At 40.9% G+C, this 26,834-nt stretch overlaps 1 protein-coding gene across 4 annotated transcripts in view; it reads left to right on the top strand.

The window, feature by feature from the left end:
• The window catches only part of CREB5 (cAMP responsive element binding protein 5), a 382,587-nt gene that overhangs the window by 74,282 nt on the left and 281,471 nt on the right, over window positions 1–26,834 (top strand). For all 4 annotated transcript variants that reach the window (XM_074340923.1, XM_074340924.1, XM_019726163.2 and 1 more), the window contains exons 3-4: window positions 472–565; window positions 13,004–13,125. In XM_074340923.1, the coding sequence (XP_074197024.1) occupies window positions 472–565; window positions 13,004–13,125 (216 nt within the window). The remainder of the gene's footprint in view (window positions 1–471; window positions 566–13,003; window positions 13,126–26,834) is intronic.

Below are 26,834 nucleotides of genomic sequence, written 5' to 3' on the forward strand. Positions count from 1 at the left end.
AAATACAAATTTAAAGTCTACCCTTAGATGCAAACCTCTAGTTTCTAAGGAAACATCTAGTTTACTGATCCCAGTTGGTTATAGTCAAGGTTTTATTATTATGTCTAAGAATAAAAGGAATTCCTAGGGAAGGTGTGGGGAGTCAGAGAATGATGGAAGGCAAAGTTCTTTTATGTCTTACTAGTATTTAGCCAGATTTTTCTGCAACATAGTTAAGGACATGGTTAACTATAATGGAAATAATGATGCATATATATGGGTGTAATTCAAAGGAACATCCCAGCACATTTGCTCACATAAAATAATTTGTCATTTTTCTTACTCATGCTTTCACACTTTTTCAGAACTAGCTTTTAGTTTTGCCTGTCACATTTGCAGTGCTGAATAAATCTTTTCTCTATGGTGGCAAATATATATTACAAAACTGAATGGCTCCTCTCCCCTCTCCCTTTTTTTCTATTTGTCTGACAGCGCTTCCCAACAGAGGACCATCTGATGATTCATAGGCACAAGCATGAAATGACTTTGAAGTTTCCCTCAATAAAAACAGACAATATGTTATCAGGTAAGGAGCCATCAGGCAAAGAGGCTTTGGGTAATCAGCCACAACTACTTATTTTACTTATGATAGGATGATTTCCGCTAGCAAATTCTGTGCCTTGAAAACACACATTTCTAAGGTATAGCAGAGACTTAAAATAATGGTAAGCAGAAATGTAATCAGTGAGTGTAGTGTTCACTCAAATAATTGAAGAGCTGTGACTTCTCATTTTCTGGATTGTAAATATTTATTACTCTGAAACTTGGCTCCATATACATTATTTTTAAAAAGCACATATCTGTAATCACTTGAGAAACAAATATTAATTGAGCGTCTATAGCTCACACGGCGCTGTTCTGAGTGCCCTGCGAGGTGCAAAGATTGATGATTCCTGTTCTCGAGGACGTCACAATACAGCATGCATGTGCAAACAGCTAAAATAGAGGACTGTCCATGATATATGGCAGTATCTGACTTATGATGGTTCGACTTACATTTTTCGACTTTCTGGTGGTGCAAAAGCGATATGCATTCAGTTAAAGTTTGTACTGAATTTTGATTTTGTACTTTGAATTTTGACATTTTCCTGGGATAGTGGTACACCATACAGTACTCTCTTGTGATGCTGACAGCTCCCAGTCAGGTATGAAATCGCAAGGGTCAACAAACAATACTCTACAGTGAACTGTGTTGCCAGCATTTTTGGGCATTGTGTTTTGTTTTCACCACCCATCACGTCTACAAAATGTCCATCTGTGTCTCCTGCTTCTGGTGAGAAGAAGAGGAGGAAGGCAATGACTCTTGAGATGAAACTCAAGATCATGGCCCAGCTGTAGGCTGACGGACGTGTTCTGAGCACGTGTAAAGTGGGCCGGGCTAAGCTGTGATGTGCAGTAGGTTAATGTATTAAATACATTTTTGACTTATCATATTTTCAACTTATGATGGATTTATCCCAAAGTAACACCATTGTAAGTAAAGGAGCATCTGCATATCACATAAGTATTGTAAGGAAAAATACATGTACTATGTGACTTTAGTTGGAGGAAATCTTTCTGGTCTGAGGTGGCCAGTGAAGGGTTCTTTAAAAAATATTACCCACTTCATAAGTGGGAGATTAAATGAGATAATGCACGGCAACTTAGCAAGTGTTTAGCAAATGTGAGCAGAAATAAATAATAATAATAATTAATCCATCAGTTAATTACCATTCCTTCCTATTTTGAGAGGTGGTGTGGTAAATTAGGAGTGAGGAAACTCGAACTCTAGCCTGGGCTCTGCTTCCACCAGCTATCTGACCATGAGCAAGTTAATGAAACATTCTGGGCCTTGGTTTCTTTTTCCATAAAATGGGAATGATTTTATCTAGTCAGTCTATTTCACAGGCTTAGTGTGAAGATCCAATGGAAGAACCTAAGTGAAAGTGTGTTTCATAAACTGTAGCAGGGTAATTGAAGCAGTTCCTGGTACCCGTGTTAGGTTAGAAGTATTTCACCCGAGCCACGGTCTGCCTGGCATAGTGAAAGAGATAATATACCCATGAACATGTTATAATGATATCAGAAGAGAAACTGACTGCCCTGGTAGGCCTGGCTCATATAATTTAGCATTTCTATGGCACTTAAATTTTACAAGTATTTTATTATCCCTATTATTAGTAAATCCTCTAAGAGTTTTGTCAGACAGATTATTACAACCCGTATTTTACTGATAGAGGAGGAGGGGTACGAGGAGATACAGCAGCTTTCCCAAGCTCACCAAGCTGAGCAAAGATGAGGGCACTCGATCGGGCAGTCCTAACCCACTGACTTGCACTGGCCACTGCATAGTCAGGCTTTCCCGGATACTCCTGGTGACAGAGCCACGCATACGGCTTCATAAACTCTTCAGTGACTTATTCATTGTGCAAATGCATTCAGCGGTGCCTTGGTTTTCGAACGTCTCCATTGACGAACATTTCAGTTTATGAACGCCGTAAATTTTATGGATCTATGGTATCACTAGATAGTAAAATTCATGCTAAATTTGCAGTTTTAGGGGTTGATTTTAAAGGTCTGGAATGGATTAATCCATTTTGCGTTATTTTCTATGGGGAAACCGTGCCTTGGTTTTTGAACATTTCAGAACTCGAACGGTCTTCCGGAACGGATTATGTTCGAAAACCGAGGTACCACTGTTATTTGTGTTTGGGAAGACTCCCCGAGTTCAAAGGAAGCCTCTTCCCATTGCTCCACCACCATCCACCACCTCTGTCAGCCTGTTTTTATTGAACTAGCTGGCTCTTCAGAAATAGTTTGTTTTCCCCCTTAAGTCTAGAAACAGAGATGCAGAAACTCAAATTTGTAATAACTACAAAAGCCTAGAAGGGTTACAGAGAACCGTCTGTTCTTTTGTTTTCATCATTTGTTATGTTCTATAGAGTCACCTGTGTTATAATCTTATAGTTCAACAATGAAACAATGAACCTATATATGCAAGTAGCAAGGCTTTTCCCAATATTTAAATTCATGAGTTCTTCCTTTATTTTTCCCAAATGGGATCCCTAAAGTAGACGGCATGGTAGAAGGGGAGTGGTAGGTGATTATTAGGAAGTGGAAATTATGTGGCGATATTAGTACTATAGTGTGAAGTACCAGCATAGTATCTTACAGGCACGTTGCTAGGAAAGCCCTAGAAGTCCCATCTGAGGTCTGAAAAAAGATGTGTGAACACTTCTATGTGATGTCTATAAACAGGTTTTTAAAGTTCTTGCAGCCTTTCAATTGTCCTTATCAGATCCTTGTAAGTTTGGGGCTGTTGCTACCAATAATTGGCAGTACCAGATGGAAAAATTATTGGGAGAAAAGTCACCCTAATTTTTATTATGTCAAACTTGGAATAAGAAAATGAAGGAAGAAATAAATATGAGGGAAAACAGCATGAATAATATCTTGGCTTATTTGCTTTTGCTGCTTCATGCTTTATGTTGAAGCTGATAGGAGGCCATTTCATATTGCCAGTGAAATTAAGTGCTAAAATTTTAACCTTGCTACCTGCTCTGCATGTTCAGAGTCTCAGAATTTTGTTGCTGGGATGGAACACAGAGCTATCCAGGCAAGCTCTATTACTTTGCATTTAGGGCGCTGAGGTCTGCCACATTTCACATGCCAATGTTGTCCGTATTGAGTTGTAATAGGCTATTGGATATTTTTTGCTTTGCTATTTGTTTTTTTCCAGGAAGGACTTCAATATGTATTTATCTCAAATCTCATTTTAGTTTTGGCATATTAGATTATGATTACAAATATAACTGAAGTTTTCACTTGTTGATATCTTGATTTATTTAGATTTGAATTAATCAAAAGCTTCAGAATCTACTTTTATTAAAAATAGATTCATTAACATTTTGTTTACTAATGTATTTTAAGCCTCTGTTGTGGCCTATCATGAAGATGAATGATTTTATATAATTCAAAATATACTAATAAAAAATAGTATAAACTAAATCTCAAATTAGCAAGCATCATTGGGACAAAAATCTTCAAGTTCCTCTTAGGCCATTGTTTTTTTAAAGCAATATTCAATTACACAAAATTTTATTCCAGATAAACTGGAGTTTGACATGTATTAAGGAGATAAAGTATGGTAGGTATGTTCATTACTAATTTCAAGATATCCAGTTAACTTGTATCTTGGAAAATCACTTCATCCTTTATTAATTGCAAATATTAAAGTTAGGGAACTTATTAAAATGCCACAGGTATACACTTTAAGGATAAGTGTCCAAAGAATTATAATATCTGAAATAATTTCATAGCTTACCCATAAAGTCCATTTTATTTAGGCCAGGTAGAATTTACTATTCAAAATGATCTTTGACATGCCACCAGGCAGGGTCGTAAAAATACCAGTCATGGTGTTTTATTAAGATGAGTCTGCTCTTGTGGATAGACAGTGAACATAAAAATCTCTCATTCTAAAGGAACAGTACTAGCAGGGACATGAATGGGGGTAGAGGTTTTGGATTCTGAGGGCAAAAACTGATAGTCCCTCTCACCATTCTTATTTGACCCATGTGGTCCATTTCCAGAGTCCTGGTATTATGATGGACATGAGTCTGTCCCTTTAGCTGTTGTTGATCTGATAGAAGATAATTCCACGGTGATAGAAGTTGTGATATTAAAGATTTTTAGATGTCAAGTTTAAAATAGGAATCCATTGAGGACAGGACACTTCAACACTAGTTGCAAAATTACCAGCTATTATGTGACATAGATCTGCTTGGTTTGAAAACATGATCAAATTTCAGTACTGAAAGTAAAAAGGATGCGGTTTGGGTCTATTTTAATGGCATTATGGTTAGGCATCCAGAAATTCCCAAATCTTGCTCTGGGAGAAATCCCCACCTCCTCTTATTTACAGGGCTTCCAAATTCTGTATAGAAAAAACAAACAAACAAAACAATGGGAATCAAAGGGTAACTTTATAGAAGATGCTGGACCTTGCTTCATGTTGGGATTAGTAGGCATTTAACAGCCTGGTCCCATGTGCCTCTTTCACGGCCTTCTTACCTCAAAAGTTGATTGGGTTTCACCCTTTGAGGAAAGAGCCACAACATTCTTGAACTTCACCTATTCATTTATTCAGCAAACAATTATGGAGGGCCTATGAGGATCCTATGTGTTAGGTGCTGGGACCGCTGCCATCAACAAGGCAAATGAGGTCCCTCTTCCACGGAACTTACTACAGTCTATTGGGAGTGGGGAGGAAGAGAAATAATAGACAACCCCTTCCCAGATGATTAACTAGAAAATATCCATTCGTGACAAGTGCTATGGTAAAGATAAAACACGACAATGTGACACGAGTAGCCAGCAGGCTGCCTAAGGGAGGTCAGGCAAGGTCTCGCTGCAGGGGTGGCATTTCAGCCAAGATCTGAAGTTCAGCACTGTGGGCTCCGGTGTCCTTTCTCCCTGACTTCTAAATATGGTGAGACCGGAAGTGGTCAAACCTCAAAACCAGCTGTAGTACGGCTAACTGTATCTTGAGCTGACATACAGAAGAGACGCAGGAGAGACTAGCTTCCTCGTCCCACCTTCCTTGTCACCCTCTGGTACAGAGCATCTTACATACATGACAACATGGTCCTTCAGAACCCAACTATGTCCGTGGATTAGGACTAGAATTAGGGCTTTTCTCTAGTTCTGGGCTCCAAACCTAATTCTCAGCATAGAGAAAGCAAGAATGTTGTTCAATGAAGTAGAACATTTGTCTCCCAGAGATTGATCACAATAAACTGGACAATGTCAGAACCCAAATCCATTGCTCACAGCTCTGCTATAAACCCGACTTAATCATCCATGGGAATTTTGAGGGGGAAGCCAGAGGGAAGAGGGAAGGTAATATACCTCACTCCACATTCTTTTTGGAACGAATTGGAATATATATATGGAAAGAGAAGTTAAGTATGGGCTGTGTGTGTGCGTGTGTGTGATTTACTTGTTCAATTACACACACACGCACACACACGCACAGCCCATACTTAACTTCCCTTTCCATTGATGATGAAGATACACAGTGACTTCCCACTATGTATATTAATCCGATCTTAACGGAATGGAGGGTGGTGGAGATAGTTTGCACCTGAGGGCAGCATGATAATAATAGCGTCCATTTATTACCTTATCTTATGCCTGTAATTGTGCCTCCTCCTTTATATACATTGTCATTTAATCCGGGCCATTTATTTTCACATGAGGAAACAAAATCAGGACGATAAGCAGTTTGTCCAAAGTCCCTATCTGTCTCTAATTTTCTTGCTGTACATGGATTTGGTGAGCTACACATACTGAAAACATGCTTTGGTCTTAGACTTCTGTTTGGATATAAATCTATGCACTGCCTTTTCTTTTATTATTAGCTTATCTCTTTAACAGTCATCAACTGGAGAAAATAATCAAAAGTTTTTAGAAGGAAATTATACGAACACATTAGCATTTAGAGGAACAAAGATTGTGTTTTTAAATCAGATTTTCTCATCCATGTAATAAGGAGTCACTGACATTGATAGGATTTGTCAGCTTCTCATTCATGGTTCTAGCTGGTTGAGAGAAATAGAACTTTAAATAATTCACCTAAATATCTCAGATGCCTTGCTCTGCAGTCTTCTTTCATATACGAAAAATTGGCTTCCAGTATATTCCATCTGGAAACCAATCCCTATGACAGAGTGAAGGAGAACTCAGGCAATTAGTGACTAATGGAAACGTTAAGCTTTAGCTTCCACTGATCAAGGCAGGTTTTGATAAGAAAATCACCTTGGATCCCTTAGTTCACTTGGGCAGCAGAGACATGCACTCGCACTGTTAATGGCCCTTTTTACCAGCTCAGCTCTTTTAAAGCGAATTAAAATTGGGGCTTGATTGCTGTTGGAACACTTGGGGTAGGCCCTGGTTAATAGCGAGTAGATGTAGAATATATACTTGCTTAATTTAAATCTCTAAATCTATGTCTTCTGGAGCCATGCATCCTAAGCAAAGCCATTATCAGAGCCTTTTCTAGTGGACTCATAGGCACTGTAAGGGTATCTAGTCCACCAGCTCTCCACCTTGACAATATATGGATCCCAGCATGCAATTCAAGAATGTGAGTGTGTCTCATCTCTCCCGAACCTGCATCACCCAGCTATGGTCAACTTTTCAGCATCCCACAGCTATTTTTTTTTTTTTAAAGATTTTTTTATTGGGAAAGGGGAACAGGACTTTATTGGGGAACAGTGTACCTCCAGGACTTTTTTCCAAGTCAATGTTGTCCTTTCAGTCTTAGTTGTGGAGGGCGCAGCCCAGCTCCAGGTCCAGTTTCCGTTGCCAGCCGCAGGGGGCACTGCCCGCCATCCCTTGCGGGACTCGAGGAATTAAACCGGCAACCTTGTGGTTGAGAGCCCACTGGCCCATGTGGGAATCGAACCGGCAGCCTTTGGAGTTAGGAGCACGGAGCTTTAACCACCTGAGCCACCGGGCCGGCCCCACAGCTATTAATTTAGAACCAGAGTTGCCTTGGTTTGTGCTATGGTAGCACTGCTTCTTGCGATAGATGAAGGGAAATAGAAATGTCAATGTTACTGAGGGGACCCTATTGCTCCTATTGTATATTTACACTCCATAAAAGGCATATTTATTGCAAAGAAGCCTGTCTAAAATTCCATGGAATTCTGTCATTTGTTACTGATTATTGATCTTATAAAGGATTATGTATTTTCAAATTCAATGAATGTAAACTTTCTTAATTAGGACTTTATTGAAATTCAGATAGGGACTAAGTATGACTATTTCAAAGAAAGCATTTGCTGAAGAATTCATGGGATAAATATAACTATAAAAAGATTGTAAAATGTATCTAAGAAAAATGCTTTTTCTGAGAACCCCAACTCTTGCTAAAATAGATAAGTTAATTCCACTTCTTTTCTCTATTGATCTGAGTGCACTCTTGTGAATTCCATTAAGCCACATTTTGTTGGCTGAAATTGAGTCATGCAAATAATAAAACTGTATTGCCTTTTAAAAAGTACCCTATAATTAGAATGGTCACTAATTCAAACTGATCTTTTTTATAACTGGTCTGAATTAGTGAGGCTTTTATAGTATTACTAGTCACCATCAATTTAATACAAAATGATGTAAAATTACTCTGCATAGTGATACCTTTAGTAATACCATAGTTAAGAATATCAGACCAACAGGAAAGAAAATTTTGCTTAGGAACTTCACGTTCTTCCCCTCCGGTGTATGATGGGAACTCTGCTTTTTTTTTTTCTTTTGCTATTTTTTTCAATTGATGACTTGCTGCTCTACCTCTTTTACCATTGAGGAAAATGAAACATAGACAAACATATAACTCAAATGCAGCTCTGAAACCGAATAATGTAGCAACCTATTATTAAATTTGAGCAGACTAAACACTTTTTAAAAGAAGAATCAGGTTTCAGGCTTTGGCTTTGTGCTTGTCATTTGGACTTTGGAATCATACTTGCTGAAGCTGAGGCACTTGATGCTAGGCAGACGATGCACTAACTGGAAAACTTAGTGACTTACTTTTTTTCCTAATAGTTCTAGCCATATAATTGTTGTTCTCCTCAGACGTAATGTAGTGCAGAATTTCCTATTGTGTAACTGATGGGTAAGTTCCTAAATTATAATACCACGGGTCTGCCATTCATCTGCATAGACATACAAGTAGGGTCTATGGCAAGTATCCTCTACCTAGCTCCCTACAGAGGCAGCATTTCTATGAAAAGGTGCTCCTTTTCTCAACAAACAGGTTTACCATTCCAGGAAGGAAACCAGATGTTGAAATTATGATAAACTTTACAAAGATATTTTTATCCCTTTTGGTGCCAGCCTTTCATGCCCAATGGGTAAAGCGAGCCCCAAGGATGTGTGTGACGGGTAGGAGAAGTGGAAGAATTCTCATTTGTACTGGCCCCAGTGTCTGCGTCTCCTGAGAACGTGGTATGCTATTTGCAAACTCTCTATGAGAAGGTAAATGCAGGTGCTTATGTAGCACCAATTTAGATTTACAAAGGCGATAACAACAAACTACTTTCAACTTGGGTCAAGTTCAAACTCAAAAGTCATTCACTTTTAGTTTTGTTTGAGATTTTGGGTTATCTCCTTCTCTCATTCAGATGTGCCTCAGGGAAGTGGAAATACTACAAGAAAGGTGAGCAGCGTCTTAAATGATCCTCTCCGCGCTGAGTTCCGATTGGAACCAGTTCTTGTAAGTGCTGGGAATGCGGCCTGTTACTACCGACAAACTTTAGAGCACCACCCCCTATCATTCAGGATATAGAAATTGCTGCTGCTGTAACTAACTGGTGCATGCTTTTAGTTCTAAATAGGGTGTGGTTTACAAGAATTTTAATTTATGGCCACGGACAGTACCCACTTACTTCAGGTCTAATTTCAGCTGGAATAGTTATTTGACAAGGCATTCATGTGGCTAAGAACCTCTGCCTCTTTTATTTAAGCTGCTGATGGATTTAGCTGTTCCCTTTTTGAAGATTTGCACATTTCCTGGCTTACTTAGAACTGGTACCATGTGGGATCAAAGACAACTGGAGACCCTGTATTAATTCTAATAAATGTTAAAACAAAAGTTAAGCTCCATTGTCTGGTTTCTGTTGTAACTGGAAAGAATAGCTCATTCACAAGAAGAAAATGAATAAAAAATTAGGAACAGTGTGCCTTATCTATTCCAAATGTGGATATAGATATCTGTTTTGTTTTTCCCTCACTATATCACACAGCAAAAAAAGTCACATTTGATAACAACTCTGGGGCCTTCCTTTGGGTTTTCCGCTCTCAGGATGGGAGGGATCCAACTCTGTTCACGGCCTGTGGCTTTTCTACTCCCTAGTTTTTATTTCCCTGTTGCTGTAGAGAGGCCCGTGGTGATGGAAGTGGCATTACTATCCCTGTGCCATGTGTGTACTTTCAACCTTCTTTGCAGGCAATTGTGGATGTGAGCTGGTGTTTGGGAATAATTTTGCCTTAGAGGAGACATGAAACATCTCTCAGCTTTGTTTGGGGCTTGGCCCTGAAAGGCTAGCCTGAATTTGACTGAATTCATGGACCATCTCATGAATTTATCTCAGAGTTCAGGAGTTCTATGGAGCCTCTAGGATGACTGTTTTTTCTACCTGGAATCATGGCCCTCCACTCGTAAATCTCCAACAAAGAAGCATACAGGAATCAAAAGGAAGTTTAAACCTGGAAAACTAAATCCCTACTGATGACAAGTGGTCTAATATTTCAGTTCTGTTATGTGCTGTTTTCTCAGGCTTTCTAGTCACAAAACGTTTCTGCCAGAGAGTAGACAGTCTGTAGGAGAGCAATGCAGTTCTGTTGTGTGAGTGATGAAATGATTCCAAGATATTTCAAAAGAACCAAGGGTTGTGAGGATTGTCTATTACCAGTACAATTATGTGACTATATTTCTAAATAGGGCCAGGGCAAGTTTCAGTTTCCTCATAAGTAAAATGGGGGAAATAATTTTTGTCTTATGTGGTTGGTGTGAAAATTAATAAGATGCTGCATACAAAGCAGTGATCACTATGCCTGTTATGGAATAAGTACCTAATAAATGGAGGAATATGTAAGCACACACACACACTTTTATTTGTGCTCTCAGGTCTTGTCTATTTACACCTTCTGTTCAGAAGACTCCTTATCAGTATATTTACCCGTTACCTCTGGCCTAATTTCTAGTGTCTAACTACCTGTTACTGATGTTCCCACTTAGCTGTCCTTTACAGAGTCATATGTTTCTTTGACAGTGACTGTTGACGCAAACCTATCACAGAGCTGATTTTAGGATTCACAGAATCATGTAACTTTAGAACTTTATTTGAAAGATGCAGAATATGAGGTCTAGAGAAGGTAGGTAACTTCCCCCAATAACAGGATTTCAAATGTAGATTTCTGGGTTGTCAATGTTTTTTTACACATACAACAGAGTCCTTTGGAGCTGGAAGGAGAGTCTGGGCGATGCACAGGACTTAGACTGAGAAGGGATTGTGTCCGTAAGTAAGTGAGGACTTAATAGGGATAAGACGGCTACTCCATTGTGTTACCTTGCGCAAGGCGTTTGGCTTACTTCTCCATTTCTAAAATAATCGTTCCCTACTTATCTCATAGATCTTGTGAGATTTAGGTTCTAGACAATATGGGTGAAATATTTATACTTGTATTCGTAAATACTAATTTTATCTTTAATTAGCACACAACACATAACTTACATGTATATATTCGGTACATAGCTGTATATGTGAGTATCTTAATAAATTAATGTGCTAATAAAACCACTCTCAATAAAACCATTCTCTTTGCATATCTTTTATCTGTAATGTCCAATTTATGATCATCTGTTGTAGGCTGTCTTTGTACCACAAAGAGAACTCCGTGCCTTGGAGAACGGGCTAGGAATGGGGAAGAATGCAGGTGGGGATTTTGCTGCATTGAAATCCAAGTTCACGGGTGGGAAAGCACCTTGTCCACAGGGAATCAGGCAACATGGCCTTGGCCTCCCTGATTAAATGGACATATCGAGCTATTTTCAGCTTCATAGATGTTAAGCTATTTCTTTGAATCTCAGTGGATAATTTTCTGGGATTAACTGCTCTCTGCAGGATTTAGAATAGTAAATAGAATTCTATTTTCTTGTCATATAGGAGTTTATAAAGGGAGTGTGGAAATGGCACATTTGTTTCAACTTCAGGGCACTGCCTGGTGGTGGTATCTTAGAAAACTGAGCAGAAAGAGATTTTGAGACTGAGTGTAAGTCAAGCCTGGCAAGTGCCATAATCAATCTAGCAGCATCTGCCATAGGTTCAGGTGGGAACAATACATGTGCATGGTGAAAATAGCACCGAGGCCTTGGTTTTAATTGTGGTGTTGCCACCTGTACCTGGGAGACCTTTAACAAGAGCCTTAATCACTCAGGGATTCAGTTTTCCTCACTTGTAAAAAAATTGGCACTGTCAGCCTTCCCCCCATGGTGCTTTCTGGTTCTTGTATCTTCTATTTCTGAGAAAGGGGCAGTTTATACAGTTTTATTCGTGTCAACTCAAATACACCTTTACTTAGGAAGATGACCGTCTTGCATGATTACAAAGGTGTAATTCTCCCTATTTACCTTAGAAGGTCTTGTGAGATCTAGATTCTAGAGAACGTGTGTGAAAATATTTTGTAAACGGCCTAAATATTAGCCCCAAATGGTGGCTTCAGATCCTCCAGTTTTCTAAGTAGTAAGCTCTCAAAACAGTCAAAATATGAAAGAAATTCTGTCCGTTTGAATGAGTATCCTCAGAACACTCTTTTTATAGTAAAGGAAACTAAAATTAATCATTATATTTTTAACAGGTGAAAGCTGAATGTATTTGAGTTGGAACCTTTCCTCATCCTCCCTCTCAAAATGGGAGATAGAATTGCTGAATTTTCCTTCTCCGTTAACAAAAGGAATTATCATGCTCTTTTGTTTCTTTCTGTTTGATACCAAAATTTATAAAATCTTTTTTTCCTCCCAGCCCCCTGAAATCAGGCTTACCATAGGTTGAGCAGATTTTTTTTGGCCTGATTTTAGCTAAATCATTTTTTTCCCAGTTAGAAAAAAGTCCTTCCACATATTGCAGTATTATTCACATGATATGGACCCAGGCAAGTCAAGGGCGGGATCTCCCAAAGTTCTCCGGAGGGAGGTTTGGAAAGCCCTCACGTACTGCAGCCTACCACACATTGCATTGCGTTCCTCCTTTGGGGCTTACGGTTTTCCTTCCACATTCTTATTTCATTTAAAGGTCTGGAAGATTATGGATGGCCAGTCGGCATCTCAATTAAAGCGAGGGGAGGGGATGGGTGAATTTAGCGCATGCTCACCACTGGCTTTTGAGGAAAAGATTCCATGTATGATCACTCGGTCTCTTCGCAGATCAGACTCCGACCCCAACGAGATTCCTGAAGAACTGCGAGGAAGTGGGGCTCTTCAATGAGCTGGACTGCTCCCTCGAGCACGAGTTCCGGAAGGCTCAGGAGGAGGAGAGCAGCAAGCGGGTAGGTTTGCTGGGACAGACACCTTAACAGGTGCCTCCTCTAACACCTGGTAGAAACTTCTGCGTGGAAATTGGTAGCAGATTGTGCTGATGTGGCCTGGCCCTTAAATAGTATTTGATCCATTTGCAAGTGTTTGTCTAATATTTTTTTTAAAAAATGGATGGATCCCTGAGTGGGGTAGAATCCAAGGCTAGAAAAATCATGGGAAAAACCAATATCTGAAATAAGAAGGTCACGCAAAAAAAAAAATTTGAAAAAGTACCTGATTCTTGGACCTGCGTCGGATAAAGCTCACAGACTTTTTCTGTTCAAAACTAGTTGTTTTACTTTGCTAAGTGTTTAACAGGAAGCCTTACACGGTGGTGAGTACAGAAGACAAAGAGTCAAAGGACGACTGGTGAAAAGTCATAGCTGTAGGAGAGGGGATTTCTCCGATTTGGGCCCAGATTGTAATTGTCTGATTTCCATAAGATCTCCACCAGGTTCACAGTTACTTCCTGGTCACATTATGGAACATCTGTTGCTGTTGAGACAAATAGGTTAACTCTAAGTGTGCATTATTTGTTCTTACAAATGTAGAAAATCCACTTTATGAATCCCTCCAGAATATATGCAGTTTTATTGTAATGTTGTGCTGGCATTTTCGAGTCACTTTACAAGATTAAGGAAAGGAAATGAGGTCATAAGTAAATGTGATAATGAAGCTTTTTAGCATTTTTTTCGTTGTTTTTATAGACCATTATTGAATGCCCGAAATGTACTAAACAACAAATTAGACACATTCCATGAACAGAGTCTTAAAATGTGAAAGTTGGTTGAAAGGAAGGACCAGCTAGGTTGTAATGGATTCTGAAGTTCCAGCTGTTCCCTTAGGAGAAGAAATTTTAAAAGGTTCTGATATTTCTCTAAGTGTTTCAAAACCTTTGAATCCTCCTCTACGTGAAATTTTAATAATCCTCCTCCACCAGGTTTTTCATATCACTCTCACATCACAATAGTCAGGGCTTTTATATTCAGTCTGTACTGCTTTAGGAAAAATCATGAAAGTAGGTGAAGGTGGCAAGAAGGTTATAAAATCTCAATCAACTCATTTTATTTGTTTATAATTAATTTGTTATTCGTACTTGACACCCTCTTCCCCACCATCCCAGTGATATGAAGGGCCTTTCTTTAAAAATATAAAAATAATTAAATTTTATTTAGTCCTTATTTGCCAGATAGTGCTCTGAGCCCTTAAAGAAAAATGAACTCAATAAAAATAAAAGGCGCATGCACATTCTGTATTTCATGGCAATAGAAATAGATTTCTTAAAAAAAAAAAGAGAAGAAAAGAAAAGAAACCATGAAAACAGTAAGGGAGAAGAATGAAAACCCAAAAAGTCTAGTAAATTTCCTCTATTGAGTAATACATTTCGCTCTCCTGGTATGCATGGCATATGCAAAAGCAGAAGGGATTAAGTTTATTCATTCCCTGTGACAGTCAAGGTTGGCTTCTTAGATTAAACTGAACTGCACGAAAGGTGTGTCCTTGGTTCCTGTTGTCTTCATGTGTGACAGAATGGTTTTAATTGAAGTGCATGCCTTTGATTTTCCTACCGACATTTACCAATGGCAGCGTGAAGAAGCCATGGTGGGGGTGTGGCTTTAGATGGTCTCCAGTACATAGTCCTGATCTCCTCTATGGTGTCCCGTGGGAGGAAATTCTTGCAGATGTGAATTCCAGGAAATAGTTTGCTTACCCCGAGGAACTGAAATATTTTCTCTTCATGGACATGAGAAGCACGTAACTGGTTCTGTTTCTCTTTTCTCTTTGACTGCTCGGTTAACATTGAGTCAAATTTACTGCTTAACTTCGAGAACCTTTTAGGACTCTGGGAGGAGGGTAGTGTACTTCTCCCCGATAGACTAGACTTTCAGTTCTAGTTTATATTTCCTCTGGTCCTGATTTTTAACTTAAGAAACGTTTTCATGCTATGTATATTTTTTGTGAGCTGCTTTTGATTCCTCGTGAGTTGAGAAAGAGTATAAATTATTAAACTTTAGAGAGGAAGATAATTAGGCAAGCAAAGTTGAAAAAGATGACCATGAGAGTTGTAGAAAAAAGTACTTTCTGTCTCTTAAGTAGTGCTCTTAGCCATGTGATGATTTCTTGATGGGGACACGGTGGGGAGACCCTGCAGCCATCTTTCCCTGTGGTTTTGGGGTGGGCTTCTCAGCAGACCACCATGCACTGGGAGCTAGACAGCATTAAGACTGTTGAGGTATCCTCTTCCCTTGCCTGGTTCAAACCAGATGGACCAAATCCAGCCTTGGGTGCCCATGGCTCCACAAGAGGGCATACTCTTGAGGACCAATTCACGTCGACTCATCCAGCGGGCAAAAGGGCTGTGTTGGTGGCTTCTGTTCTAGCATTTCTTTGGAAGCCACAGGCTCAGGAAATGAGTAGGAGATGCTCTCCAATCTGCCAGTATACTTTTACCCACCCTTTGGTCTATATTTCTCCAGCTATCAACATCCCTGGCACACTGCCAACCCCAGCTCCCACTCGTTTATTTGTTCCCTGCTTAAAAAGTAGGAATACAGATCTTTATTCAATGCATACGTTATTATTACTGAGTGCTATCTTCTCCTGCTTCCCTTTTGCTCCACATTCAGGTAATTGTTTCTTCTTAATTCTACGTCTCCAATTCTCTTCTGATTTCTTTACCTCGTTGTATTTTAATAAAAGACTTGCATTAGTTTCCTCAGCAAGTTTTACTTAGCTGGGAGATGGGTTAATTTATCTGAAGAATTTGTTTCAAAGTGTTCTTGCTAGAACTTTCTAAGTACTTTATACAAAAATATTGGAAAGATTGGACTAGTCCATCCACCCACCTTTAAATTTCTTGCCGTAGTTTGCTTTGGAAAATTCGATTAAAGAGCAAATAGAGAATTGATCCTTGCTTATCCCCTATGTCTGTCCATTGGGGAAGATTGTGTTGTACAGACTACCTCTAATCCTGACACCCTTTTCCAAAAGCATCCCAATATGTATATAGAATGAGAACAGGATAGAGGCAGGTTATGGGCACTGGAAAAAGCCCTAATATCCATAAATAGCAGACAACACATTCCACAATTGCCTCAGTTTTCCGTGTTAGTATAAGCTCATAGCTTCAAAACTCTTTAATAAGAGATTTTTGTTTTTCCACTTGGAAACACATCCATCACTAGCAGGCATCATTAATTTAAACTTGCCTATGGCTTAGAAATCAGGCTAGTCCATGTCCTAAAACAGATGAGAAACTTTTGTTCGTTATTTATTCATTCAAAAAAATATTTTCGAGTGCCCACCACATGCCAGGAACTATCCAAGGCATTGGTGAATATAGGTACTACTGACTAAAGCTGGTAAGAAAAAGAAAATAAAACAACGCTACCTTCCTATAACTTAGTTCTAGTGGGCAAGACAAATAAGAAGCAGGTAAAAATAAAAGCTATCACATGGCAGAAGGGTATGAGTGCTATGGAGAAAAATATAGCAAGGCAGGGTCACAGGTAATGCTGGGGGTGGTCAGGGAGGGCATGGCTGGTGAGTGGACATGCGGTAGAGACCTGAAGGCGAAGGCTTAGAATGGGTAATATGTAGGGGAGAAGAGTGTTCCAAGTGGAGAGAGCAAGAAGTACAAAGCCCTGAGGCTAGTGGATGCTCAGTGGGTTGGAGGAATTGCAAAGAGGCCAGTTTGGCTGGAGGGAGAGTATGTAATAATCATAAAGAGTGGGCGTGGGAGGGCAGATCCGGGAAGGCCTAAAGACTTTGGCTTTTGCTCTGAGTGAGATGGGGAACCATACGACAGTTTTGAGCAGAGGAGTGATAGGATCTGACTTGTATGTGAGAAATATCATTTTGGCTGCGGAGTTGAAAGTAGACTGTTGGAGGGCGTCAGCAGAAAAAGACCAGTTAGGCGAGTGTTGGCAGAATTTGGATTAAAGATGTTGGCATATTGGTCAAGGTGGATGTGAAGGGGGCGGTGTATTCTGAAGATGGAATGTATAGGATTAGCTGATGGATTAGATCCGGGGAGTAGTAGAAAGAGTGGAATGAAGGATGGACCAGGTTTTTGGCTGAAGTCACTGGAAGGATGGAGTTGCCTGTGGGAGAAGCAGGTTTAAGGGGAAAATCGAGGGGGTTGTTTTTAGACTTGTTAAGTGGAGATATTGAATAGGCAGATGGATATCTAGGTCTGTAATTCAGGAGATGGCGACCTGTCTGGAGATGTAAATTTGGGAGTCACTGGTAGATAGATGATATTTTAAATAAAGGAGACTCAATGGGATCACCTGGGCCAGGAATGAAAAGAGCTGAAACTTGGCAGAGTCCTTCAGAATCCTCCAAGACAGAGTATTCAACTCTCCTCAGTGGCCAGAGATGACACAGAAGACCATGAGGTGTGAAAACTCAACTCAGTATGGGAACCCTAGCAGTAATGCTGGATGGACTCCTCTAACTGGTAATTGGCCTGCTGATTTTGTGTTCCATATTCGAGGGGAAAACAAACAAACAAAACAGATTTAAAGAAAAGGAAAACAAAGAAAGAGGAGGGTAAATTGACCTTTTACCTTTGATTTCTTAAAAAATAAAATCAAATAATGCACAACTAGGCAGCCAGAGAAAGCTTCCTCATCTGATAGCAGTTGTGTACAAATGTGTGTGTGTGTGTGTGTGTGTGTGTGTGTGTGTGTGTGTAAGAAAGGAAGGGAGTTGAAAGGACTAGAAATTAACTCCTTTGTCTTGCTGAGAGAAATATAACATTACAGCCTAACGTGGCGAAGGGACCTGAAGATGAAAAGTGCGGTGTGTAAGTGCTAAGTGTTGTTATTCTCCCATAGGACCTAAATCTGACTCATTATGCTGATGTAGCAATAGCAAATTAGGACATTTCCATGCTTTAGAATTCCTACCCAAATGATGAAAAGTGCAGCCTATTCCCCGAGGGTGTTGACTGTTTAACACATGGGAACAAGGGACAAGCTACAATCTTAAGATCTTGGATCCCAGCTCAACAGGAGTCGTGGAACAGGGCATGGCCAGGTCAGCCTCAGCTCAGAAAAGCAGGCTGCTCAATCTGATTAAATTCTGTACCTGGAAATCATGTTACCCGACACCACCAGTTATTTGGGGAGAGAGGGCGCAGAGACGGAGGTGCTCTGCTTTGCTTTCATACATAGTCTTGCTCTATCAGCCGCTAGCTGGCTCCACTGCTCTCTGGGGAAGGTATGAGGTGCTGGATAGAACAGAAAAGATACGGAATTGACGAGCTTGCAACAGCTGTATGTTTCCGGTTATGTTAACATGTTGCTTCTAAGATATTTGTGTAAAACAATCCCTCTCTTCCCCAGAAGTCTGGAGAAAAATAATATTCTGAAACCTAAACTTGGTTTTACCCAGGTTTTGAAAATGTCACCATGTTTGCTAAATCCTAGTAGATGAGACTGTTTTTGATCTTTTCAGGTTTCTTTTTTGTTGTTTTTATCAACAGAAACAACTATTGGCTATGTTATAAGAGACAACCTATTTCTGTCCACCTGCCAATGACTGGAAATCCTAACCCTTATATTATAAGGATTCTTTTTGTCCCCCCATTTCAGTACACTACAAATGTAAAGCACTTTCAGCTTTCTCCTTTTAGGTTTAAGTTATGCCCTCAGCTTAGGAGCAATTTGACCTTGACTTGGTTTTTGCATCCCATTCAGGGGAACGACTAAACCAGTGGATAAACTAGAATCTATTTCATGTGTTTTAGTTCCCTGGGATTTAAGATTATGAATACAATCTTAACCGAGATCAGTAAGAGTTAGTATCCATTTCCACACATGTCAATGAATCATGATGTGATCTGAGGCTCTAGGTCTTTTCTTTTTTTTTGGTGGAAAGTCAGGGTATCCTCAAAGCAGCAAAATGCATTGTCTATTGCCTTGCAAAGAGTGAGGACTGCTATCAAGTATGTTTGACATGGATGATGAGGGAAGGCCGTGAGGTGGACTGACCGAGAGGGGTTCCGGGCCTTTGTTCATCTCCTCTGGACATTTGTATATCTGGGTAATTTGGACCTAAATGGATGAGTCCGCTGAACCTAATATTCACACAAAAGAAAACATGTCTTACCTCTTAAGGCTAAGGACTTAATTTCTAATGCTAAATCATTTAGCAGTTCATGGCTCTGCCTTCAGCCAGTGTTACAATCCAAATTAAAACGGGGTGTTTGGGGGGAGGGGGGTTCACACAGTGTGAGGGATAAAAACAAACAAACAAACAAACAAAAAAACAAAAAATAAACACACAAAAAAAACGGGGTGTTGGTGGTGGCAGTAACTGCAGATGGATACCTCTTAGCCTGTGAGTGGCAGTTTTTATTGTTCTCTGAGTTCAGTATTAAGCATTTAAGTTTTTTTGTCCTAAGTTTTATTTATATTTGCTATCACATGACATTTGTTCTGGCAAGGTGGAAGTCTCTCTGCCTGAGGTCTTTCTGAGACCCAACGACAAGGCTCTTGGAGACTAAAGTTTGAATTAGAAAGGTTTTTCATTCATTCCGGGCTGTGATTGGTGTTCTCATAAGAGGTACTGACGTTTCATTTCCACTTGAAGCTATGGAGGAAGAAGAGATTGGGAGGATTTAACTCTGCTTACCATGTAACATGAAGATGGCTAGAGGAAACTGGTCATTGATTTGGGGAACCTCTATTTGTGTTGGAAATATTGCAGAATAAAATTGTATTTCCTGTTCTGTTGTGACTGGGGATGGTAATGATCAAAGTACATATCTATTCATGGAACATATTCAGGGCCACATAGGACATTTTGAACATGTTATTAATTATCATTTGACTTTCGTTCCTTTAGTTAACAGGGAATAATTATAGGTGGTGATTCCTCCCTCCTTTGTCCCATTGACAAAATCCAGTCAACTTTTCTAGGAAAGGGTCCTCATAGCTATCTTCCCTGTATTTTCCATTTCTATCACCTCAAGTCCAGGCCATCTTCACTTCCTACTGGTTTTTGTTGCTCATCTCAAGGAAGCTGTTTTGCCTCCAGCCTAATTTTAAAGAAATACTTCCCATTAAGCATTATCATAAAATCGAATGTATGTTTAAAAGAAAACAAACTGAAATGTTTAAAAGTTAAAACAACAACAACAACAATGCTTGAAGCTGTTTGCCTGTCACTTCTCGTAGAAAGTTCCTCCAAATAGTGTCGTTGTTAAAAGGTAGAGGAGTTGGGATGGGATGTCATATGTCTGCAGGAAGTTCATTGGAAGCTGTTAAACATACCCTTGATTCTACAACATTCTATGCATGGAATGCATTTAAAAGGACCCAAGCAGGGATGGGGGCGGGGCACTAAAAAAATGACAAAGACAAGAAACCGAAAACACAGCGGAGCCCTAAGTTTCCCAGCCACTATAGTCAACACAGACTCGGGCTGTGGGGACCTGTTGTTGGGCCTGACTTCCCACCAGGCAGCCTTCCTGTAGTTGAAAATTAGCCCAATTGAATTATTTGGCTGGGAGGATCCTCACTAAAACAATTCCGAAGCTCAGCTTTAAGGGCCGAGGAAAGGGCAGCTTTTCCCAGCTGGAGGCTTTCTCATCAGGGTGATTTTTCTGTTCCAGGTTGAGTTAGGTTTTCAGTTTGTTAAAATCACTCCTTACCTGTCCGGAAGCAAGCCAGGCTGGGATTTCAAGGTATTAACCCAAATGGAATCACAACAGCAAACGGACACTCTCCTCTGAAGGGATCAATGTCCAGCTGTGAGTAATTCAGGACTTGCAACGTGCCAGACAAGCAGAGAGAGGCGGGTGTGTGTACCTGGACGAAGGAGGCCTAGGCATCTGCAGAGGAAGCTCTGCTGTCCTCTGTGAGGCACTGCATTCATGTTTCCAAAGACAAGCAGGAAAACAGATCTGTTTTCTGGTCTGGATTCAAACAAAATGACTAAAAGATGAAGCTTCTGTTCCAGGCAGAAAACAGCCCTCCCATTTGGAAAATTGGACCAAATGTTAGACGACGCAGTGGGCATCTGCGGCTAAGAATCACTTACCTGGGCCCCTCACAGAGATGTGAGAAAAAAAAAAATTGACGTTGTAAAAAGGGAAAAGGAAAATAATATAATAGTTGCAAGAGTCTCTGCCTCCATCATCTCATAAATCCAGGTGAACATTAAGTACAGTTAAGAGCAGGTATGGGAGTGATTTGCTCTGGGAACCCTACTTTAGCATTTGTGTGCTGTTAAGTTATTTCCATATTGATAAGGCTGAGGCCAGGCACTGGGATTCCACACATTCCTCCTGTCCATATTTCCAGCACGTTGGCTGTCAACTCAAACTTGTGATGCTATTACTGATTTTAGCATCAGAAACCCGAGAGGGACATTTCCCTTATGCTTTAACCCAACTACGACCAGCGCCCAAAGGCCTAGGAACGTTTATGAAATGGTAGATTCCTGTATGCCCTCCCCACAAATTACTGGTACCACATTCTTACGCTTTGGGGCACTAGCTGTTCAGCCGGTTGGAATCTCCATTCCACACACAGTGTCACCTGCTTGTTCCTTATTTTTTGTCTGGGATGGTCTTCGCTTCCCAGGTCCAATGGGAGGTCTACTGGCTGCAGTCTTCTCCAGAACACTGCTGGGTTTCCCTTTGTTCTTTGCTTTTTGAGATATTAAAGACTTTTTTTAGCCTGTTTGAACGTGTGACTCTTCTTGTGTGACGAGGCCGGTTCTCTCATTTGTCTTTAGTGCGATATGGAATGCCAAAAGGGCTTTACTCTTAGCACCGCCTCTAAGCACACATTTTCTAAGAAAACTCACTAGTGTTGGCCAAATCAGACTGTTGTGTATGTAGATGATATTTTGACATCTGACCTAAAGGTGAATGTGAGCAGCTGTTTTATCAGACAGTTTGGGACTTAGAAGGAGGGGTCGTCCCACCTGCAAGCTCTCCCGTCATTGTCTGGCATTACTGGGGGCTTCCCCAGTCTGCTCAGTGAGGTGAGGTGAACCCTACATTTTGGATTTAGTGTGGCTGCAACGACAGGCATCCCTGGGATCGGAGTTACGTGCAGACTACACCATCTGTTATATGAAAACTTTGAAAGTTGATCACAGTGCTGACCGAATCCTGCCTAAGTTGGTGCCGGGTGCAGCCTTTTTCTGTGGCTTGATGTTTGGGTGGGGGCTTCTTTGGGCTCTGCAAGCAGTCATGTCCCCATAGAAGAAAAGCAGTCGTGCTTTGGGTGGATGTCGGGTTGATTGACTACAGATGATGCAGCGCTGGGCATTTTGACTAACAGCCGCTCTGAAAGAAGCCGGCCCCTTCCTGGCTTCTCCCAGGATGATTTGTTATGCACACAGCTCAGGAACTTTCCCAGAGCATTTATAACATGGGGCTATTGCTGGATTTGTTGGCACGGTTGGCCCAGGCATTGCTCTCCTTTCCAGGGTGAGCCTGGAATCTGCAGAGCTCTAGAATGTGGAGTGCATGTCAGCCCCACCCTTCTAAGCCCCACTTGGTTGGTCCCCAAGTGGCTGGAAGGGAAAACGACAGTCCAGAGTTCTGGCAGCCCTCTGTGCGGGGGGACGTGCCAAAGCGTGATACACGCTGCGGTGTCTCTGTGCTGCTGGGCCACCTGAAAATGGCCTCCGGACACTTCCGGTGCCGTTGGCAACAACCCAGAAAGGGACTTGGAGAAGTAGTGCGGGGTGTTGTCTGAATTCAGGACGAGAGCAAGATATCCAGGCTCCATTCCACCACTCTTTAAATGTCACATATGACTTCATTTTCTCACCGGGAAACTGGGCCTTTTCACAGCCTTGGAGTTACAAACACACATAGTTCAAATGTATTGCAATCTGGAAAATAGAAAGTAAAGTTAATTCCTAGGTGGATAGTGTTAGACTCCCCTATCACTCCAGCATCTCGCCTCGGGCGTTCTTTCTGATGTTGATGAAAAGAATTGTCCAAAAAAGGGGTCCTGGGAACAGAGACAGTAACGCAGTGGTGACATTGCTGCCTGAAAGAGTGTCTTTGCCCGGCACAGCAGGACGGGGGGAATGATCCTTGTTCAAGCTCTCTTCTAGATTTTCCTTTATTTGTGTCATAATAATGCACACGTACATGAGAACATGTTTTAGGCAAAGAGGGCAATCCGGGCCATGTGGATAATTCCTCATTATTCTGACTATTACTTGGAATTGCCTACAATGACCTATTCAACACCAGCTGGAACAGACATTTGATGTCCATGTACAGCCACCTGCTGCCCTGTGATTGTAAAGATGGCACAACTGATTTGCCCCCCAGCTGGATGTGAGCTTACAGTTGACTTACCACTAGTGGTGATAGATTTGCATAGATCCAGACACACATGGCCTCTCATGAACCCCCTTGCGACCAGAGGCACATATTGCCAGACAGCTGGCCAGGGCCAGGGGTGCAGTCTCTGATCACCACAGGAGAGAGGAGCTGCTTTCACCTCATTAGTGCTCTTCTTCTAATTGACTGCAACAGTCACAGACTATAGCTACCCGTGCTGCACTCCTAACACAGGGGGCTGGTGTATTTTATAGGAAAAACAATCTGTGAACAACACTGATGGAATAGTCCAAGCACAATTTTCCCTTAAGAGATTTTTACATTTTGTCCTTCCTACAGTCGATCGCCTTTTGACAAAATCTCACCCAGCCACAGCCAACCTGCCTAAATCATGTAACAACAGCGGTGGCTTGTTATTGGAAAAGACTATTGAGATCTTGTACTTGTGCTTTGGTCAAATGGCTGTGTAGAGAAATGCCTGAGAAGCTGCCCTAGGACAGGGGACGTGCCTGTCTCTGATCTGCACCTGTGGGCTGGTGTATGAAGGGAGAGTATCCGTGGAGCTTTGTGTGTATCCAAGGAATGGCTTGGAAGGAAGTTAGCCACTAAAATACTTTGCTTGGATGCTTTGTGGGATTTCTTCAGCTCATCCTCCTGGACTTACTGGCTTTTTAACACACAGTAAATACCTCTCCAACAGAGCCATGTCCCGTGAGTATGAAATGGTTGAGTCGGTGCAGTTTTCAGACATCCGTGTATGATATTACTGTGCTCACACCCTTGTACCGAGTTCTTTCTCCTTCGTTTCGAAGTTGTGGCACTTACTTCCTCATTCCCTGCCTAGGATGTTTGTGAAACCCCTTTCTTTCAAGTTTGCCACTGAGACCATTTGACATATTAGCCAGCTGGAGAATGTAGGCTGGACAAAGACGACTAATATTTGCAGTCGCCTTTCCCCTCCACAGAGAAGAAGAAAGAGACCACGTCTGATTTTTAAAGTGGTCCCCCTTGTCTACACCCCCTGGCAGAGGTAACCTGTTCCCAGTGCCAAATGCCTTTCCCAACAGCTGTTTGGTGATTCTGTGTCACTGGGCTCATTGTAAAATCAGGCATATCCTTTTAATTACCTGTTCATATTTCAGCAATGCCGAGCTCTGTGGCACAGAGAGAGGGGATAAACCTTCATTGTAATGGATTTTTAGTAAGACTATCTCTGAGATAAGAGTCCTAAATCTTGGCAGTCTCTTTAGAGCACACACTGTGTGATTGCACACAAATTCCTGGCTCCCCAGAGCCGTGTTGGAAGTAGAGTGCACTGCACCAAACTGGGTAATCAGATACTGCAGATACATTTGAGAGAAGGTGCACTTTTGCTTTATTTATGAAGATAGACATGCTGGTAGAGGGCTTAATCACAGCTGATAAATCATTTTAAGAAAGCCTATTAGAACCATATGCTGATTTTTTTGCATTAATATAGTGTGTCTGTTTCCAGTCTAATACGACAGGGTTTTCTCTCGTGCTCTCTCTCTCCAGTGTGGACTATTTATCTGTTTAAGTGGTATCACTTGTGTGGGAGCATTTATCTCTTTAAGAGGTCCCATTAATAAAAGACCGTGAAAGGAAAGAGGGAAAGAAAACTGAGTGAAGGCGCCCGTTGCTCAGTGCCTGTGTGTGTGCGTGTGCATGTGTGTATGTCTATGGTGTGACAAAGGAAAGAGTCAAAAACTCTGAGAAATGGTAACATCTCAATTAGCATTTCGGAAGAGCATGGAGTGATCTTCACTGGGCATAAGGTAGTCATTTCAGCCCAGGTGGTTATAATACTGTCGTAAAAGATATCTGAATATTGAGGTGTGTGTGTGTGTCTGTGTGTGTGTGTGTGTGTCTGTGTGTGTGTGTGTGTGTGTGTGTCTGTGTGTCTGTGTGCACTGACAATGTGGTTACCTCACTTCTCCCCAAGCTAGCAGAGGTCTGCCCCAGGAACAGGTCCCAAGGCTCTTTAATGAGAGCCATATTGGGGCTCCAGCTCTGAGCCAAGTTCTGTTTATCACTAATTGCAGGGGTGCCTCGCAGATCTTTTCTATTATTTCCTGATTATACCCTTGCTCTTTTTATTATCTTGCCAAAATTCAAACAGTAATAATTGCATGATTTATTGTTTATTTATAACCCCTTCTACGCTATATTGAGTAGATTTTTTAAACAGCAATAGCTTTTACTAAATGACTGGATTTTCTTTTACCTTCCACAGAGAAGTCATATATTTGTGAATCTCACTCATGTCTTTAAGACTTACTGGCTTTATATCAAACAATAAATGTCACTCCAACAGAACTATGCCCCGGGAGTATGAAACGGTTGCCTGGGTGCAGTTTTCATACACCCATATTCTTTAGACTGCTTTCATGGTCTTCCTTTTTCAGAGTCCTGTGTTTCTGGCCGTATAAATAAGGGGTGGTAAGGGGGGTTTGGGTGCACACAGAGAGCTTGTGTGCCAGGAAAGGATATTAATTTATCCTTTAGGATTACATCCAGGTTGGATTATATGCCTGCTAAATTTCCTTCCAACTCACAGTTTTCAAAGCAGAGATAAGTGAAAAGCCCATTTTGTACAAATTTCTACACGGGGGGGGGGGGAATATGACAACAAATTATTAGAAATTAAGATTATAAACTAGTAATAATAAAATTCATTACTGCTCATCGAGTTCCCACTATTTGCCAGGCACAGTGCTAGAAGTTTTGTTTGTGTTATTCCCTGACCATCACAACAATTCTGTGTGATAGATGTTTTACCCTCATTTTACATAATAAGGAGTTAAAGCTTAAGAGTTTAAATAATTGGCTGACAGCCACACAGCGAGGAAGGTACAGGTTCAGAGTGTGTATGACTGCCTGCTGGAAAATTCATGTGCTTCTCACTACTTCACATTGCCTCTTCCTATCTTTATTTCCTTATGGTACATGTATGTTTTAATATACATGCTAAGTTACTTAAAAAAACATGTTGCGTCAGTGGACACTTTGCAAAACATCAAGCTGAGCTCGACTTCCACAAATACATGAAAAAGTCTTGAATGCACCCACCATATCCTTGGCTTTAAAAATTCTTCTCCGGGCTTCTACGGGACTCCAAATCTCAGCTCTAGATTCTTCCGTGTTCTATAGCTGTGACTGCAGACAGCCTGGCTGCCCCCCATACCTCAGGAAAAAAGGCCACTTGTTCTCCATCCTGCATTTTTCAATGTCATCAAAGGCACACAGTTCCCCATGACTGTTCTACTCAACAAAAGGCATAATTCCAGTTAGAAACCAGGCATGGGACTATCCTCTCATTTCTGGCATTTTGTG

Source organism: Rhinolophus sinicus, linkage group LG09, assembly GCF_036562045.2.
Source record: "Rhinolophus sinicus isolate RSC01 linkage group LG09, ASM3656204v1, whole genome shotgun sequence".
Classification (NCBI taxonomy): Eukaryota; Metazoa; Chordata; class Mammalia; order Chiroptera; family Rhinolophidae; genus Rhinolophus; species Rhinolophus sinicus.